The sequence below is a fragment of the Hyperolius riggenbachi genome, chromosome 12, assembly GCF_040937935.1.
Source record: "Hyperolius riggenbachi isolate aHypRig1 chromosome 12, aHypRig1.pri, whole genome shotgun sequence".
NCBI classification, from domain to species: Eukaryota; Metazoa; Chordata; class Amphibia; order Anura; family Hyperoliidae; genus Hyperolius; species Hyperolius riggenbachi.
In genome coordinates this window covers 218,139,493-218,160,211 of record NC_090657.1, presented here as the reverse complement: position 1 = coordinate 218,160,211, position 20,719 = coordinate 218,139,493, and the positions used below count along the sequence as shown (strand labels likewise).

The window sequence follows — 20,719 nt, the reverse complement described above, 5'->3', positions numbered from 1 at the left end:
AGACAACATCTCCAATAGAGAAGTCATCTACTATCTGCAGTGCAGCACCATCTAATGCAGGGGTGTCAAACTCAAATACAAAGTGGGCCGAAATTGTACACTGGGACCTAATCGCGGGCCGACCTCAGTGTCTAGTGGTCACCTCCCTCCCTTATAATGCTCCCTGGTGTCTAATGGTCCTCCTTCCTCCCCTATACAATTCCCTGGTGTCTAGCCCCCCTCCCTTCTCTATGCAGTTCCCTGGTGTCTAGTGGCCCTCACCCTCCTCCATACAGCTACCTAGTGTTTAGTGCTTTCCCCCGACCTCCCCCAAAAGGTTACCCTGATCTAGGGCTTCACCCCTAATATAGCTTCCCTGGTTGTGTAGAGTGGGCCAAACATAATGCAACGTGGGGAAGCCACTTGGGGGCCAGATTTAATGGCTCTGAGGGCCAGATTTGGCCCGCGGGCTGGAGTTTGACATGTATATGGCTGGAGGGAGCACAGACACAGTAAGTGGTTTAAAATGAATGACTATTGCTCTAACTTGGCCCTCCCAATATCTGCTGCAGCAGATAAGATGGGTCATTGGGGATGAAAGGGTGTGCTGAGGGTTCTCAACCTAGGATAGGGTACTTTGTAAGTACATTAAAGGTGCCTATACATCAAGCTGTGTATGTGCAGGTCCATCATGAGACAGATCTCTCTCTGAGCAAATCTGATCAGAGAGAGATGGTTCAGTATTCCTTTGTTGCAATACTGAATGCCGTTACCGTTACGCACCCAATCAAGCACTGCCGAGCAAGATTTTCCAGCATGTCCAATGGATACATTTGTTCGATTTGGTCCCAAAATTGTTCGGATGGACATGTTGCGTCACCGATTTTAATCCAATTCGATAAAATTATTGAATCGGAATCACTAGATGTATGGCCACCTTTAGTCATTAAAGTGACCATGATGTAAGCCTGACCAACATATGATAATCCACTAAATGATCAGAGATCATATTTGGAGAGAACGGGGATTTTATCAGGTCTGATAACAAGCAGGCTGAGCAGTGCAGAATGAAACAGAAAGCAAGGTAGGCGTTTTCTCTAATATTCCCACTGATCTATATGGCAAAATACATGAGGGTGCTTCGTCTCTGGTTCCCTTTAAAGTCTCATATTGCGTCTGAGCAGTGGGCCTCCTGTTCACCCTCCTGAGCCGAGCACTAGCAAGCACCCGGCTGGTGGATGGGAGCAGCTGACAGGCCGTGAATTCACTGCCTGTCAGCAGCTTGTGGAAAAGAGGCCTAAGTCAAGAGGCAGTTCCGCAGTGTCAAGGGTAAGTCCCTCCTCTAAAGTGTTGGATGGATTAACGGCCAATCAGGAAGGACCTGAAGTTTCATTTTAGGCTTCTTCTGATTATGTACTTCCTTACCATATTCCTTCATTTTACTCCAGAGTCGCTATAAATATAAGTTGTTTTGGCACTTTTGTACATTGAATTTAATGACCAAGTAGCACTAGGTGGTGAGTAAACTAAGCTATTGAGGCAAGAGCCGGGAGAAATCAGAGAAGAAAAACATCCACAACAGACGAGCATCTCAGCTGAAAGTCTAAGGAGAGAGGAAGCTCTGAAAATATCCGCTCTTGGCAAACCTTTTTAGTATTTTGAAAACCACATCAGAATGACGAAGGGGGTAGTCCCTGAAACGCGTAGTGACACGTGACCTCAGGTGTAGCGGTGGGACGTACACTGCCTGCAGCTGACATACTGGTCTATGACCGAGGGTTGTCTCATGCCGCTGGCCACGGAATGTGTTCCGGTTGATCACCTCCAGCCCGTGCATGCTCCACTTTTCACACAATCGGTGAAATATGTATGTGCGTGTGCTTTTTATATTAAAATGGCATCATGTCGTGTAGGCCCGTATGTGTTCTTTTTGTTGTTGCATTAGAGTGACTTAAAAAGTAGCACATTTCCGATGGATCATCCACAACGAACGTGGCCACCAACAGACACATATGAAAACAGCTTACATTTAAGGTGCTCCCCAGAACCAGCAAGAAGCTGGTAGAATATATGGAAGGTCCTCTCATCCTTGGCTTGGCGTATCGCTCGAGACTTCTCCAGCAGGTCTGGAGGTGGAGGTTAAGGTTCACAAACTTCACGAAAGGGTAGGAGCATTACACCTAATCGCTCTGCATACCAAACCGAGGAGGAGAACCAAACTTGGGACAAATGGGGGGAGGGAGATAGGGAATTACAATCCACTCGCTACTTGTCTTCTGATGCCTCAACTCTGCTGATTCAAGCTCTTCACTGGCTTCCTAACAACATGACAAAACACTCCAAACTTCCACACATGGACTCTAAATCAGGTCACACCTCATGCACTGCCTGCGTTTCTAGCTCCATATATAAATACATCCAAACTACCATGTCCACTTCTGCTCTGACATACTAACGTCCTCCTCACTCACTGTGTACTCTACAAAAAAAGGAATGATAATTTGGGTGCCTGACAAGAGAGCATAGTAGAATATCGGTAACATTATAGATATTCTACTATTTACAGTGGTAATATTCATTAGTAAAATATTGGTAACAATTTTTGCAAAACCTAAACATTTAGGCAACTGCCCTGGCACCCAAATTTCTATGGGTAGAAGAAATGTCAATGGGCGTCTATGTCAGCGCCCAAACTTCTGTGGTACCGCTGGTGCACAAAATTCCTGCTTCCCAATCACCACTAGCAATGGTCAGGGCAAGTCAGTGTTGTGATCTTATTAGGCTCTATTCACCTTTCAGACACTGGAACCCAAACAGGTTTAGGCAACGTACAGACTAAGGGAGCCGAATGGTTCCAAGCTTGCTACCTCCTCGTAGGCAAAGTCAAGAAATGGATTGCCTAGTGGGGTGAAGTATGGTGGGGACTTTGTGGGCACAGAGCCACTACGGTAGCCATGAAGCAAGTACTGGAGAAATCCAGGGTTGACCAAAATTAGCACCTCTGCCTTGTGGTGGAAATTTAATTCCAATGGCTAAGGGAAGGAACCCTCGCAGAAAATCAGTGTGCCTAAAAGCTTGAGGCAGCAGCAGCACCACCAGGATCGAGTGCTGAAGGCCAATAGCCTACACGCCTTAAAGCGGATCCGAGATGAAAAACTAACTATAACAAGTAACTTGTCTATATATGCCCCATAAATCACAGCCGCGCTGTCGACACGCAGCGTGTCGCAGCAGGCTGTGTTTACCGATGTAATGTCACTCTGCGTGCTCTCCTCGCCTCCTGCATAGCTCCAGTCCCCGCCCGCGTCCCTTCCCTCCCCGCTGATTGGAGGGAAGGGACGCGGGTGGGGACCGGCGCTATGCAGGAGGCGGGGAGCGGCGAGAGTGACACTACAGAGGTAAACACAGCCTACTGCGTGCCGTCAGAGCGGCTGTGATTTATGAGGCAGAGCGCAGGGGGGAACTTAGGGGGGATTGATATAGCAACAGAGGCTGGGCAGTATAGGCAGACCCAGCCTCTGTGTGCGGATTTCATTCTTAGGAAGCCACCTCGGGTTCTCTTTAAGGCAGTAGGAGTACAACAACCAATCAAAACTCAGAAGACAGAAAGACGAATTCATGTTGCTGTGGGTTACTGTACTTTGTGGTACTTGAAAACTAGTCTGAAAGGGTTAAAGCGGGATGCGGGCGGCCCCTGGAAAACCCAGAAAAATGCGATGATGTGGTTTTAATTAAGACTTCATCTTACCCTTGGCACAGCTCGGAATCCGAGGAATGATATTTCATTTCCCTACTATATCGATTGCGAGGCGAAATTCTGAAGCTTGGGATGAAAGCCCTTCTCATGGTCCCTATAAATAATAGACTATTGCATGGCCGCACGCACGCACGCACGCACGCACGCACGCACACACACACACACACACACACACACACACACACACACACACACACACGCACACGCACACGCATGCACACACACACGCACACACACGCACGCACACACGCACGCACGCACGCACGCACGCACACATGCACGCACGCACACACTCCAAGGTGCCGGAAATAATCACATACAACATTCTGGGAGAAGAAGTAACCTGTACACACAAATGAACATGGCGTAACCAGTACTGGATCTGGAAAAACAGATTGTCACCATAAAAATCTAATTTCAACAGCAACTGGTCTGAGTGTATTAAGTGATAAAGATGCTAATCCTGCATTCAAAACTTGCAAAACTTTTTCTGCTGTTATGGTTTGGCGTTATCACATACTTTAGTAGCACTGGCCCTTTAAAGGGGAACTAAAGTGAGAGTGATATGGTGGATGCCATATTTATCTCCTTTTAAATAATACCAGTTGCCCGGCTGTCCTGGTGATGTATTTGGCTACAATAGTGGCTGAATCACACCAGAAACAAGCATGTGGCTAATCTTGTCAGATCTGACAATAATGTCAGAAACACCTGATCTGCATATGCTTGTTCAGGGGTCTATGGCTAAAAGTATTAGAGGCTGGGGATCAGCAATATAGCCAGGCAACTGGTATTGCTTAAAAGTAAATAAATATGGCAGCCTCCACCTCTCTATCCCTTCAGTTTCCCTATAGGTGCCATTGCCAAACAGTTGCATTCTGGGGGTCTTTATCTAAATATATTCCTCCTCTTCCCTTTATTTCCCCCTCCTTCTAATGACATAAGACAGTGCACTTCATAGTACAGACCTCAGTCAGAGTGTCTGAAGACTCTGGGGGGAGGGCGGGTGACGAATACACATTTAGCAAGAGGTGAGGGAGGAAATTATGTCAGGATTAGCTTCATTCAAAGGTAACCAAGATGGAAACTTTCTAGAATATGATTATCTGCTTTTCCATTATAGAAATTCACAGGAATCATAACGTGGACAGTGCAATACATCTGCTATTTAACTAGAACTAGTATTGAACTACTTATATACGTACAGTGGTGTGAAAAACTATTTGCCCTCTTCCTGATTTCTTGTTCTTTTGCATGTTTGTCACACTTAAATGTTTTTGCTCATCAAAAACCGTTAACTATTAGTCAAAGATAACATAATTGAACACAAAATGCAGTTTTAAATGATGGTTTTTATCATTTAGTAAGAAAAAAAAACTCAAAATCTACAAGGCCCTGTGTGAAAAAGTGATTGCCCCCCCTTGTTAAAAAATAACGTAACGGTGGTTTATCACACCTGAGTTCAATTTCTGTAGTCACCCCCAAGCCTGATTACTGCCACACCTGTTTCAATCAAGAAATCACTTAAATAGGAGCTATCTGACACAGAGGTAGACCAAAAGCACCTCAAAAGCTATGTCAAGATCCAAAGAAATTCAGGAACAAATGAGAACAAAAGTACTGTAATTGAGATCTATCAGTCTGGTAAAGGTTATAAAGCCATTTCTAAAGCTTTGGGACTCCAGCGAACCACAGTGAGAGCCATTATCCACAAATGGCAAAAACATGGAACAGTGATGAACCTTCCCAGGAGTGGCCGGCCGACAATGTGTTCGTCAACTCAAGCTGAAGCGATCTTGGGTGCTGCAGCAGGACAATGACCCAAAACACACCAGCAAATCCACCTCTGAATGGCTGAAGAAAAACAATATGAAGACTTTGGAGTGGCCTAGTCAAAGTCCTGACCGGAATCCTATTGAGATGTTGTGGCATGACCTTAAAAAGGTGGCTCATGCTAGAAAACCCTCAAATAAAGCTGAATTACAACAATTCTGCAAAGATGAGTGGGCCAGAATTCCTCCAGAGCGCTGTAAATGACTCGTTGCAAGTTATCGCAAACGCTTGATTGCAGTTATTGCTGCTAAGGGTGGCCCAACCAGTTATTAGGTTCAGGGGGCAATTTCTTTTTCACACAGGGCCATGTAGGTTTTGAGTTTTTTTTCTTACTAAATAATACAAACCATCATTTAAAACTGCATTTTGTGTTCAATTATGTTATCTTTGACTAATAGTTAACGGTTTTTGATGAGCAGAAACATTTAAGTGTGACAAACATGCAAAAGAATAAGAAATCAGGAAGGGGGCAAATAGTTTTTCACACCACTGTATGTGTTTTTTATTTCTAGGTTAGCGTGGGTGTCACTTGTTCTTTAAAAGGAACCCAAGGAGTGAGAACTATGGATACTGCCATATTTATTTCCTTTTAACCACTTCAGCCTACAGTGTCGAAAATCGTATGCATCCGAGCAACGTTCACCTCCCTTTCATTCCAATAATTTTATCGCTACTTATCACAATTTACTGATCTATATCTTGTTTTTTCCGCCACCATTTAGTCTTTCTTTGGGTAGTACATTTTGCTAAGAATTATTTTTTTCTAAATTCATTTTAACAGGAAGAGTAAGAAAGAAATGGGAAAAAATTCATGATTTCTCAGTTTTTGGCCATTATAGTTTAAAATGAATACATGCTACCGTAACTAAAACTCATGTATTTTATTTGCACATTTGTCCCGGTTATTACATTGTTTAAATTATGTCCCTATCACAATTTATGGCGCCAATATTTTATTTAGAAATAAAGGTGCATTTTTTTTTAATTTGCATCCATCACCATTTACAAGCTTATAATTTTAAAAAATATAATAAGATACTCTCTTGACATGTATATTTAAAAAGTTCAGACCCTTAGGTAACTATTTTTTTTAATTGTCATTTTTTTTTTTTTTTTTTAATAAAAAAATGTATTTGGGTAATTTTTGGTGTGGGAGGGAAACCGATAATTTTAAATGTATATTAATGTAATGTAATGTAAAACCATATGTGGGTGTAGTTTACTATTTGGCCACAAGATGGCCACAGTCAAAAAAAGTCCTGGAGCGTACGATCACGCTACCAGGAACTACAAAGAGGCTGTGAAACTTTTGTTTTTTGCAGAAATACCGTGGTCTCTGATTAGAAAGCGTTGGTTTTTCTGCGGGGGACTTATATCGGTGAATGGGAATGCAGCGGGAGCGCTCCTCAGGCAGCGGGAGAGCTCCTCAGGCAGCGGCAGCTGCACAGTCTAACTGGATGGATATATCCCTCCAGATAGACTTAAGTGGTTAAACAATACCAGTTGCCTGGCAGTCCTACTGATCTATTTGGCTGCAGTAGTGTCTAAATCATACACCTGAAACAAGCATGCAGCTAATCTTGTCAGATTTGCCATAGACATCTTATCTGCGTGCTTGTTCAGGGTCTATGGCTATGGGCTCGTTTCCACTATCGCGAATCTGCATGCGTCCAACGCATGCAGATTCGCACATGTAATGCAAGTGGGTGGGCCTGTTTCCACTGTAGCGTTGTTGAGGTGCGTTTTTTTCAGCGTTTAAAAAACGCACAAAAGAGCCAACGAATTCGCCTGCGAGTGGAATGCATGCGAATCGCCGCTAATGTATTTAATAGGGAATTCGCATGCGGCTATGGTATGCGAATTTTCATGCGAATTCGCATAGGTACCAATGTAACTTCAAACAGGCAGTGACATGGTTAAATTCGCATATACCCTCACCTATGCGAATTCGCATGCGAATTCGCGGCAAAAACGCGAAAAAAAATCGCATCCGCATGCTATTTCATCAGCGGTGGAATCCAGGCGATTCTGCACCGCAATAGTGGAAACGAGCCCTTAAAGTATTCGAGGCAGAGGATCAGCAGGACTGCCTGGTAATGTGCATTTTGTAAAAGGAAATAAGCATGTCAGCCTCCATATCCCTTCACCTCAGGTTCCCTTTACGGTTCCGATTAACGGTACAAATTTTAACGAACAATTGTATTTTTGATCGCTGCCGTAATATAAATATTACCTGGGTGCATTTGGGCTTACTGGAGGGGCAACGCTGCTGGTTTAGGCATAGCGTTACCCTATGTGACGTCACCCAAGCTGACACAGTGCCAGGTAACGCAAGAATTACAGTACGATGGGGTGTATGCAAGGAGGCAGAGCTATGGTATGCAAGCTGGCACCGGCCTCACCCCTCCCCCGATGGCAGGTTGTCTCCTCACTCTAGCGAGGGGGCACAGACCCTCCAGATCGCTGCCACAATTTCCAGATCCCCCACGTGTCGCCTTACCCCTCCGCACACCAGAAAAAAATAAGTGCGGGGGGAATGCAGGTGATTGTGAAATGGGATTAGTAAGGCTTAATGCTTAATACACACAGTACGATTTTAGATGGATCCGAACGATAAAATCCGTCATGTCCGATATTGCTGCCGATCGTTTTTGTGCTCGATTTCTCATAGCAGTGAATGGAAAAAGATGAGAAAAACGAATGAAAATAAGAAAATGGAGTGCAGAATCGTGCGGGAAAAACGATCGGGTCGCAAAATCGCACGGAAAATATTACTGCGTGAAACCAGCATAATGCTCATAGTTTCAAAGCACTAAAATCAAGTGGAACAACTTGTATACCCGGGAATTAAGTTTCTATAACATACCGTGGCTTTATCCTCCAAGGTTTCTGTCTAAAGATTCTCCAACTACGGCGGAAAGATATACTGCCAGTTATTAAATCATTAACAAGCCTACGCTAACAAACTAGTCTATAATGTGCAGGCACCCCTTCAATCCATGCCCACAGCTTTCCTATTTTAGCACAGAACTCATGTCATGCACATTTACAGCAACTGGGTGAGGGGGGGGAGAGAGAGAGAGATAGCGAGGGAGACAGAAAGAGAGAGAGAGAACAACAGAACATAAATCAAAGAAACATTAAACTCAAAAGAAGAAAGTAGCTGTAAAAGCACCACACTGGACCAAAATGTAGAAATATATCAAAAAGGTACATCTTTATTTCAACATCATGAGGATAATAAAAACATTAAAAACAAGACCATGGGTCTGGGGTCCCCAAATAAATTATATAAATATGTGTAGATATTACCCTAGCACTGTAAATAAGTGACAAAAATAATAACAACACTGCAGTGCTAGGTGCAAACACATACAACTCTCAAGAATGCACAAAAATGGAAAAAATCAATGAAAATAAATGAAAATCTATGCTCCAAAATGCATATAATTATATAATGGCATAAGTAATTGATCAAACACAAAGTGCAAAAAATGTGGTTACCAAGTGTAGTATTCCATATAAAGTGACACGTGCAAAAAGTCAGTAATCAAAATAAGAACCTCTGTGCAAATGGCAACAACAATGTATTGAATGGTCAATACAGTAATGGATGCAAAAAATGTGCAAATAGGCAAAATGGAGCGTAGGATATGAAGGGATAAGCAGATACTCACATAGATGTGGCACAAAAGAGAGTTTTGAGGGGACCCCATATCCTACGCTCCATTTTGCCTATTTGCACATTTTTTGCATCCATTACTGTATTGACCATTCAATACATTGTTGTTGCCATTTGCACAGAGGTTCTTATTTTGATTACTGACTTTTTGCACGTGTCACTTTATATGGAATACTACACTTGGTAACCACATTTTTTGCACTTTGTGTTTGATCAATTACTTATGCCATTATATAATTATATGCATTTTGGAGCATAGATTTTCATTTATTTTCATTGATTTTTTCCATTTTTGTGCATTCTTGAGAGTTGTATGTGTTTGCACCTAGCACTGCAGTGTTGTTATTATTTTTGTCACTTATTTACAGTGCTAGGGTAATATCTACACATATTTATATAATTTATTTGGGGACCCCAGACCCATGGTCTTGTTTTTAATGTTTTTATTATCCTCATGATGTTGAAATAAAGATGTACCTTTTTGATATATTTCTACATTTTGGTCCAGTGTGGTGCTTTTACAGCTACTTTCTTCTTTTGAGTTTAATGTGACTATTTAGCTATTAGCACGCCTAGACCTCATGTATTGTTACTATTACAATTATCTCATTAGTGGTGCTTGTTTCCATTTTTTGATGTAGCATAAATCAAAGAAAGACAGACAGCAAGACAGAGAGGCAGAAGGGAGCGCAAGAGTATGAAAGAGAGCGCACAAAAGAAAACAATGCACTAAAGAGTGTGAGAGAGAGAGAGAGAGAGAGAGAGAGAGAGAGAGAGAGGCAATGAAAGAGAGAGTACAAGACAGGGAGGAAGAGAGAGCATGAAAGGGACAGACACAGAGAGAGAAAGTGCGAGGCAGAGACGCACAGGACAACAAGAAAGTACGAGAACAAGAGAGAAACACATCTAGAAAAAGAGATAAGACTTAGCACCCATAAGAGGGGCCCATACACTCAGCCGATTTTCTGGCCGACCGATCGATCCCGATCGATCGATCGTTTGAAAATCGGTTGGCCAATCGACCGATCGATGGCCGATTTTGATCGATTTCGATGGATTTCCATCGAACTGGCTGGGTGGAAAATTTAGGTCGATCTGATGAGATTGCTTATCAGTTTGCATTGGCCTTAATGGAAATCTGATGGCAAAAAAATGCCATCAGATCGAATTTCAATAGATTTCAAACTGAAATCTATTGGAATTCTATCCTGGTAAAAAATGTTCTAAAAACGCATCAGATAGATCATCAGATGCATTTCTTATCTATCTGCTGCCAATCTGACGAGTGTATGGGCACCTTAAGAGGGGAAAAAATATGAAAAAGAGTGAGTGAGAGACACCATGAAAGCAAATATATGAGATAGCAAAAGTCATCTAAAGAGAGCTAAAGAGGAACTGTAGTGAAAATGACATATGAATTAAATTGCTTATGGTTTACAATATTTATTTACAGAATATTTAGTCAATGTTTGCCCATTGCAAAATCTTTCCTCTCCCTGATTTACATTCTGAAATGTATTACGGGTGGTGACCTCTTTAGTTCTGCCAGGTGATCTGTACGGAACGTTCATTACTGAAAGTTCTATGGACAGAGGGAGATATTGCTTGCTTGGCAGTTGGAAACAATCGTTCTCTCCCACAATGCAACAAGGTTTGCAGACTGGAAACGGTCACGATCATGGCCATGACATCAAACTGTGGGAGGAGTTTCACTTCAATATCAGCCATACAGACACGCCTGATGATCTATTCGAGAAAAGATAACAATTTCTCGTGGGAAAGGGGGTATCAGCTACTGATTGGGATGAAGGTAAATACTGGGTTAAAATGGCAGGAGGGAGGAAGAGCTCAGCTCACAACAGAGAGAGAGTCTGAGAGCAGGACAGAGAGAAAGATAAAGGGAAAACATACAGAGAATTAGATGTCAGATCAAAGCGGGGAAATAATATCATTCCGCTGGCTGCGGCTCAGAGTCATTTCTACAGCAGCCAGCTATGAGTGGGATGCTTTGGTATAAAGCTCTATGATATGCAATCTGCAGTATCCATGCTGTTGTTCCAGGACTCCACATTACCGGGGGGACCGGAGGGGCTGACACAGGAGGAAAGGTTCACATCTCCACATTACCGGGGGGACCGGAGAGCTGACACAGAAGGAAAGGTTCACATCTCCACATTACGGGGGGAGCAGAGGGACTGACACAGGAGGAAAGGTTCATATCTCCACATTACGGGGGGACCGGAGGGGCTGACACAGGAGGAAAGGTTCACATCTCCGCATTACGGGGGGAGCAGAGGGACTGACACAGGAGGAAAGGTTCACATCTCCACATTACGGGGGGACCGGAGGGGCTGACACAGGAGGAAAGGTTCACATCTCCACATTACAGGGGGACCGGAGGGGCTGACACAGGAGGAAAGGTTCATATCTCCACATTACAGGGGGACCGGAGGGGCTGACACAGGAGGAAAGGTTCACATCTCCACATTACAGGGGGACCGGAGGGGCTGACACAGGAGGAAAGGTTCAGATCTCCACATTACGGGGGGACCAGAGGGGCTGACACAGGAGGAAAGGTTCACATTTCCACATTACAGGGGGACCGGAGGGGCTGACCCAGGAGGAAAGGTTCATATCTCCACATTACGGGGGTACCGGAGGGGCTGACACAGGAGGAAAGGTTCACATCTCCACATTATGAGGGGACCGGAGGGGCTGACACAGGAGGAAAGGTTCACATCTCCACATTACGGGGGACCGGAGGGGCTGACACAGGAGGAAAGGTTAATATCTCCACATTACAGGGGGACCGGAGGGGCTGACACAGGAGGAAAGGTTCACATCTCCACATTACGGGGGGACCGGAGGGGCTGACACAGGAGGAAAGGTTCACATCTTCACATTATGAGGGGACCAGAGGGGCTGACACAGGAGGAAAGGTTTGCATCTCCACATTACGGGGGGACCAGAGGGGCTGACACAGGAGGAAAGGTTCATATTTCCACATTACGGGGGGACTGGAGGGGCTGACACAGGAGGAAAGGTTCATATCTCCACATTACGGGGGGACTGGAGGGACTGACACAGGTGGAAAGGTTCACATCTCCACATTACGGGGGGACCAGAGGGGCTGACACAGGAGGAAAGGTTCACATCTTCACATTATGAGGGGACCAGAGGGGCTGACACAGGAGGAAAGGTTTGCATCTCCACATTACGGGGGGACCAGAGGGGCTGACACAGGAGGAAAGGTTCATATTTCCACATTACAGGGGGACCGGAGGGGCTGACACAGGAGGAAAGGTTCACATCGCCACATTACGGGGGGACCGGAGGGGCTGACACAGGAGGAAAGGTTCATATCTCCACATTACGGGGGGACCGGAGGGGCTGACACAGGAGGAAAGGTTCACATCTTCACATTATGAGGGGACCAGAGGGGCTGACACAGGAGGAAAGGTTTGCATCTCCACATTACGGGGGGACCGGAGGGGCTGACACAGGAGGAAAGGTTCATATTTCCACATTACGGGGGGACTGGAGGGGCTGACACAGGAGGAAAGGTTCATATCTCCACATTACGGGGGGACTGGAGGGACTGACACAGGTGGAAAGGTTCACATCTCCACATTACGGGGGGACTGGAGGGACTGACACAGGAGGAAAGGTTCACATCTCCACATTAAGGGGGACTGGAGGGACTGACACAGGAGGAAAGGTTCACATCTCCACATTACGAGGGGACCGGAGGGGCTGACACAGGAGGAAAGGTTCACATCTCCACATTACGGGGAGACTGGAGAGGCTGACACAGGAGGGAAGGTTCACATCTTCACATTACGGGGGACCGGAGGGACTGACACAGGAGGAAAGGTTCATATCTCCACATTACAGGGGGACCGGAGAGGCTGACACAGGAGGAAAGGTTCACATCTCCACATTACGGGGGGACCGGAGGGGCTGACACAGGAGGAAAGGTTCACATCTCCACATTACGGGGGGTTCAGAGGGGCTGACACAGGAGGAAAGGTTCATATCTCCAAATTACAGGGGGTCCAGAGGGGCTGACACAGGAGGAAAGGTTCATATCTCCACATTACGGGGGGCCCGGAGGGACTGACACAGGAGGAAAGGTTCGCATCTGCACAGATATGGACCGTGAACCCGATTTGGCAGCCGCATGTTTAAACAAAAGCTGGAGAACAGGAAACCAGTTTATCCAATGGCTGAAAGCTGCCTGCGTTCCCCATTGGCATTTCCTGCATTCCTCGGGGCTGGCAGGCTCTGCGCACAGCAGCACACCGAGCTGCGCACACCACACTGCAGGCACAAAGGATACAGGTTTCGATGTTGGCCCCGACGATGTAACCAGTCACATCAAAGTTAATGCGGATGAACTTCCCCTGTAAGAGAAATAGAGAAAAAGGTGCAGTCGCACTTAGGAGAATTACATTTCAAAGGTTCCAGACCAGTACTTCAGTTTTTGGAACGTTGTTATGACCAGTGTAGCCACCATTCCTTTCTATCTCACTGAGATTCCAATGTCAGGACTTACTAATCATGGTCCATGTCATTGTCCCTCCCATAAAAGTGACACTACCCTCCAGCACTCCCTGCCCCTCCCATAACAGTGACACTTCCCTCCAGCACTCCCCGCCCCTCCCGTAACAGTGACACTTCCCTCCAGCACTCCCCGCCCCTCCCGTAACAGTGACACTTCCCTCCAGCACTCCCCGCCCCTCCCGTAACAGTGACACTTCCCTCCAGCACTCCCCGCCCCTCCCGTAACAGTGACACTTCCCTCCAGCACTCCCCGCCCCTGCCGTAACAGTGACACTTCCCTCCAGCACTCCCTGCCCCTCCCATAACAGTGACACTTCCCTCCAGCACTCCCTGCCCCTCCCATAACAGTGACACTTCCCTCCAGCACTCCCTGCCCTCCCATAACAGTGACACTTCCCTCCAGCACTCCCTGCCCCTCCCATAACAGTGACACTTCCCTCCAGCACTCCCTGCCCCTCCCATAACAGTAACACTACCCTCCAGCACTCCCTGCCCCTCCCATAACAGTAACACTACCCTCCAGCACTCCCTGCCCCTCCCATAACAGTGACACTTCCCTCCAACACTCCCTGCCCCTCCCATAACAGTGACACTTCCCTCCAGCACACCCTGCCCCTCCCATAACAGTGACACTTCCCTCCAGCACTCCCTGCCCCTCCCATAACAGTAACACTACCCTCCAGCACTCCCTGCCCCTCCTATAACAGTGACACTTCCCTCCAGCACTCCCTGCCCCTCCCATAACAGTGACACTTCCCTCCAGCACTCCCTGTCCCTCCCATAACAGTGACACTTCCCTCCAGCACTCCCTGCCCCTCCCATAACAGTGACACTACCCTCCAACACTCCCTGCCCCTCCCATAACAGTGACACTTCCCTCCAGCACTCCCTGCCCCTCCCATAACAGTGACACTTCCCTCCAGCACTCCCTGTCCCTAGCATAACAGTGACACTTCCCTTTAGCACTCCCTGCCCCTCCCATAACAGTGACACTTCCCTCCAGCACTCCCTGTCCCTCCCATAACAGTGACACTTCCCTCCAGCACTCCCTGCCCCTCCCATAACAGTAACACTACCCTCCAGCACTCCCTGCCCCTCCCATAACAGTGACACTTCCCTCCAGCACTCCCTGTCCCTCCCATAACAGTGACACTTCCCTCCAGCACTCCCTGCCCCTCCCATAACAGTGACACTTCCCTCCAGCACTCCCTGTCCCTCCCATAACAGTGACACTTCCCTCCAGCACTCCCTGCCCCTCCCATAACAGTAACACTACCCTCCAGCACTCCCTGCCCCTCCCATAACAGTGACACTTCCCTCCAACATTCCCTGCCCCTCCCATAACAGTGACACTTCCCTCCAGCACTCCCTGCCCCTCCCATAACAGTGACACTTCCCTCCAGCACTCCCTGCCCCTCCCATAACAGTGACACTTCCCTCCAGCACTCCCTGCCCCTCCCATAACAGTGACACTTCCCTCCAGCACTCCCTGTCCCTCCCATAACAGTGACACTTCCCTCCAGCACTCCCTGCCCCTCCCATAACAGTAACACTACCCTCCAGCACTCCCTGCCCCTCCCATAACAGTGACACTTCCCTCCAACATTCCCTGCCCCTCCCATAACAGTGACACTTCCCTCCAGCACTCCCTGTCCCTCCCATAAAAGTGACACGTCCCTCCAGCACTCCCTGCCCCTCCCATAACAGTGACACTTCCCTCCAGCACTCCCTGCCCCTCCCATAACAGTGAAACTTCCCTCCAACACTCCCTGCCCCTCCCATAACAGTGACACTTCCCTCCAACACTCCCTGCCCCTCCCATAACAGTGACACTTCCCTCCAACACTCCCTGCCCCTCCCATAACAGTGACACTTCCCTCCAACATGCCCTGTCCCTCCCATAACAGTGACACTTCCCTCCAGCACTCCCTTCCCCACCCATAACAACAGTGACATGTATGGTTCAGAGGCACCACACTGCAGCAGTGTGTTACCATAACGCTAAACATCACAATGTGATGCTAACTTCGTGCTGTGAGCGCCCCATAGGATTATCATTGCAGTGCAGTAAGCTGCGTTATAAGAGTTTATAACGCAGCTCCGCAACATCCCACTGTGAAAAAGCCCTCAAGCTGCTAATGGGTGAACTCTGCCCTGAGGTGCAAATACACATCCAATTTTGATTGGCCAATCACTGAGCAATTTTCCACCTCCCTGTAGTAAGGAGGGCCAACAAATCCTGAACACTATGAACAGATTGTGTGGGTAAGCTCTTGTACTACATGGAACTGCTAAAGCTGACCAATCATCGGCCAATCGAAATTGCATGTGTGTAGCAGGCTTTAGACTTTCATAGTGTCATTTTCTGTGGTCAGCTCAGGTTGGAACTTGGACAGGAAGAAGACATTCATTGTAGCACACTCTATAACAGGGCAGCACAGTGGCGTAGTTGTTAGCGCTCTCGCTTTGCAGCGCTGGGTTCCCGGTTCAAATCCCACCCAGGTCAACATCTGCAAGGAGTTTGTATGTTCTCCCCGTGTCTGCGTGGGTTTCCTCCAGGCACTCCGGTATCCTCCCACATCCCAAAAATATACAGATAAGTTAATTGCCTTCCCCTTAAAATTGGCCCTGGACTACGACATATACACTGCATGATATAGACATGGTAGGGATTAGAATATGTGCCTCTCTGAGGGACAGTTAGTGACAAGACAATATACTCTGTACAGCGCTGCGTAATATGCCAGCGCTATATAAATACTTAAATAACAGTCACGGGATCCCGGGATACTTCATGACTAATGCGCTAATCGCGGTCGGCAGACGTGAGGACTGCCGCTGTGTATTTATACCTCTAAGTAAGCCTGCAGATAAATGAATGGCAGGCAGATAAGTAGAGCAGTCATTGCTGCATCTCCCCTGAATAGCGCATGAGCGCCAGGCTGTCCTCTCTATGCTCGGGGACACAAATCCCTCCAGAGCCTGCACAGCTCGTGTCACGGACGCACTGCGCAGGCTCAGCTGCTATTCTGAGCTGCCTGACTCTAATCAGGTGCTTTCAGGACAAGCCCAGCGCTCGCTCACTGCCTGCCCCGGGGATTACCTGCAGGAAACCAGACACCTGCTGTGCAATATTACACCAACTGACAGACAACCAGCGGACATTAACCCTTCCTGCCAGACCAGCTAATGTCTGGGGAAAGCTAATGAATAATTACCCCACTCCTACAGAAACAACTTACCGATAGCCCATCCCATCCCTGGCGAAACGTAAAGGGGCACTATGATGAAAAATTGTAAAATATGAGCAAATAAATAAGAAGCACTTTTTTTTCCAGAGTAAAATGAGCCATAAATTACTTTTCTCCTATGTTGCTGTCACTTACAGTAGGTAGTAGAAGACAGAAGCGACAGGTTTTGGACTAGCCTATCTCTTCATGGGGGGTTCTCAGGGATTTATTTATTTTCAGAAGAACATAGTGAATGGCAGTTGCTATCTCCAACTGCCAAAAAACTGTAGCAAGCAGGGAAGCTGGCCAGCATCATTGTTTAAATCCTTCTTAGGCCCCGTTCACATCACAAACGCGGATGGCCATGCGTGCGGAACTCAACGCGTACGAACGCACGCCATCCGCGTTTGTGTGCGTTGCGTGGCTGATCCCATCACTGAAAAGTGAATGGGAAAGCCACGTGTTTTTACAAAAAATGCGTGCAGCATGCGTTCCCGGACCGCACAGTTCACTATGCAATGTCTGATGTCGTGCGTGTCGGCCACCTGCACGCGTTTCCAAAACGCGGCTGGAAACGCGTGCAGTGTGAACGGGGCCTTAGGCAATATCTTTATAAAGAATAAAAGCCTTGCTGAGAATCCCCCATGAGGAGATGGACTAGTCCAAAACCTGTCACTTCTATCAGATTTCTACTACCGTACCTACTGTAAGTGACAGCAACATAGGAGAAAAGTAATTTATGGCTCATTTTACTCTGGAAGAAACGTACTTCTTATTTGTCTATGTTTGCACATATTGTAAATTTTAACATTTTTTTTGCCATAGCGTCCCTTTAAGCCCGGTACTCACTACCCGACGGGTCCTGCGACATCCCCTTGACGACGGTCGTCAAGTGACGCTTCTTCCTGCCGACCTGACCTGCCCTGCCTGACGACGGTCGTCAAGTACCTGCATGCCCGACGTCACGCGACGCTACACCTCGGGAGTGAATGAGACTTCAAACGATCCTGGTACTTTGTGTGGGAGTGGTCAGGAAACTCCGCCATCTGATCTGCCGTGACGGTCGTTAGTGCGACGCTAAGCGAAGTTCGCGTGTTTGTGTGACTATACCCACGTTGTGATATCGCGGAGACGACCGTTCGGCACTCATTGATCATCGGGAAAATCGTGAGGTGGGTACACAGCTTTAAGGAGAACCTTTAAGGAAAAAAAAAGTCCCTGGGGAGTACTTACCTTGGGAGGGGGATGCCTCTGGATCCTAATGAGTATTCCCCCATCATTCTGTGCAGCATGGATCCAGCGCTAGGACCCCTGGGCAGCCGATGGCTACATTTACCTTTGGGATCTAGCACAGACGCAGTACCATCGTCCCCCTCGGGCTCTGGGGAAAAAGGCGGAGCCCGATCGGGTCTGCTCTACTGCACAGGCATCTCGCACCTGCTGTGGATCCGTTCGGTAAACATCGCGACATGCTGCAGGCGCTACAGTGCCTGTGTGCAACCACTGACAAGCATGTTGGAGGATTTTGTGGGGGTGCCAGCGCTGGATCGGGGCTAAACAGGAAAACGGGGGAAGCCTCATTAGGATGCAGAGACTTCCCCCCTCCCGAGTTAAGTATTCCCAGGGGCTCTTTTTATTCTTACAGGATCTCTTTAAAGGAGTCCATTTGCTCATGGAGGATTCTCCGGGTTTTCTTTATATTCTAAAGCACTTAAGGTGCCCATACATCAAACTGTATTTACATAACTGAAGCCTGTGTGGCCTGCATTATCTGCCATATGGGTATCTCTCTCATACACCAGCAAATGCTGGCTTCAATTAAGCCAGAAACAAGTAAGCAGAATGCCCAAATATCCACTTTTCTGAAGTGGATGAAGCTTCTGCAGCTGAAAACCGCCCTTACATATATGGTTGCCTTACCTGAAACAGCTCTGCAGAAGGAGTTGACAGCAGGCCCTGTGGGCGGGACTACTGCTTGGCTCAACATCCCTGTACTGTTCAGCTTCCAAGGCAACAGGGAAAATACAGGGCTGTCTGTGAAAATCTTATGCCCAATGAAGGGCTCTGTGTGTTCCTGTGCTGATAAAACAGCCTTTGTACTACTGAAATGCCATATTATGGATTGAAATAAATGGACCTTCACACACATCCTGTTTTTTGTCAGGTCTAAAAGCAGTTTTCCTCAGGCATCCTTTTGTGTTTAAAGATAACACTACAGTCACTGAATGCGCCGGCATCTTATACACTATTACTGATATAGCGAGGTTCATCCACTTACGAAGCGGGAGGAGTTGTCATTCTTTACGGTCTTGGCGTTTCCGAAGGATTCTAGGATGGGGTTTGCTTGCAGCAGCTGTCGTTCCAACTCGCCCTGTGGACCGAAACACACACAATAAATAGGGTGGGCATATCACATTGGGTGAATCTGATTGGCCAACCTAAGAGGTCAGTCTACTGCTGGAACTCCGCGGGCCAAAGAGCTTGTACTCGCTGCAGAGACAATACAGGGAACCCAAGTATGTAACTGAGAACAAAAACCACAGGGGCTTATGCAAAGGTCCAATAGGATCCTAAAGATAAACCCCACCTTTTCCCATTCACAGACTGTACTGCATGGGCCCTTCCCCAATTCACGGACTGTACTGCAGTGGCCTTTCCCCATTCACAGACTATACTGCAGTGGCCTTTCCCCATTCACGGACTGTACTGCAGTGGCCTTTCCCCATTCACGGACTGTACTGCAGTGGCCTTTCCCCATTCACGGACTGTACTGCAGTGGCCTTTCCCCATTCACGGACTGTACTGCAGTGGCCTTTCCCCATTCACGGACTGTACTGCAGTGGCCTTTCCCCATTCACGGACTGTACTGCAGTGGCCTTTCCCCATTCACGGACTGTATTGCAGTGGCCTTTCCCCATTCACGGACTGTACTGCAGTGGCCTTTCCCCATTCACGGACTGTACTGCAGTGGCCTTTCCCCATTCACGGACTGTACTGCAGTGGCCTTTCCCCATTCACGGACTGTACTGCAGTGGCCTTTCCCCATTCACAGACTGTACTGCAGTGGCCTTTCCCCATTCACGGACAGTACTGCAGTGGCCTTGCCCCATTCACAGACTGTACTGCAGTGGCCTTGCCCCATTCACAGACTGTACTGCAGTGGCCTTTCCCCATTCACAGACTGTACTGCAGTGGCCTTTCCCCATTCACAGACTGTACTGCAGTGGCCTTTCCCCATTCACAGACTATACTGCAATGGCCTTTCCCCATTCACAGACTATACTGCAGTGGCCTTTCCCATTCACGGACTGTACTGCAGTGGCCTTTCCCCATTCACGGACTGTACTGCAGTGGCCTTTCCGCATTCACAGACTATACTGCAGTGGCCTTTCCCCATTCACAGACTGTACTGCAGTGGCCTTTCCCCATTCACAGACTGTACTGCAGTGACCTTTCCCCCATTCACAGACTGTACTGCAGTGGCCTTTCCCCATTCACAGACTACACTGCAGTGGCCTTTCCCCCATTCACAGACTATACTGCAGTGGCCTTTCCCCATTCACAGACTATACTGCAGTAGCCTTTCCCCAGTCACAGACTGTACTGCAGTGGCCTTTTCCCATTCACAGACTGTACTGCAGTGGCCTTTCCCCAGTCACAGACTATACTGCAGTG

General features: G+C 47.3%; 1 protein-coding gene across 6 annotated transcripts in view; it reads right to left on the bottom strand.

Moving 5' to 3' along the window:
- Positions 1-20,719, bottom strand: part of MYH10 (myosin heavy chain 10) — a 242,765-nt gene that overhangs the window by 83,634 nt on the left and 138,412 nt on the right. For all 6 annotated transcript variants that reach the window (XM_068262757.1, XM_068262758.1, XM_068262759.1 and 3 more), the window contains 3 exons: positions 19,323-19,415; positions 13,591-13,654; positions 2,007-2,105 (listed from right to left, as the gene is read on the bottom strand). In XM_068262757.1, coding sequence (XP_068118858.1) covers positions 2,007-2,105; positions 13,591-13,654; positions 19,323-19,415 — 256 coding nt within the window. The remainder of the gene's footprint in view (positions 1-2,006; positions 2,106-13,590; positions 13,655-19,322; positions 19,416-20,719) is intronic.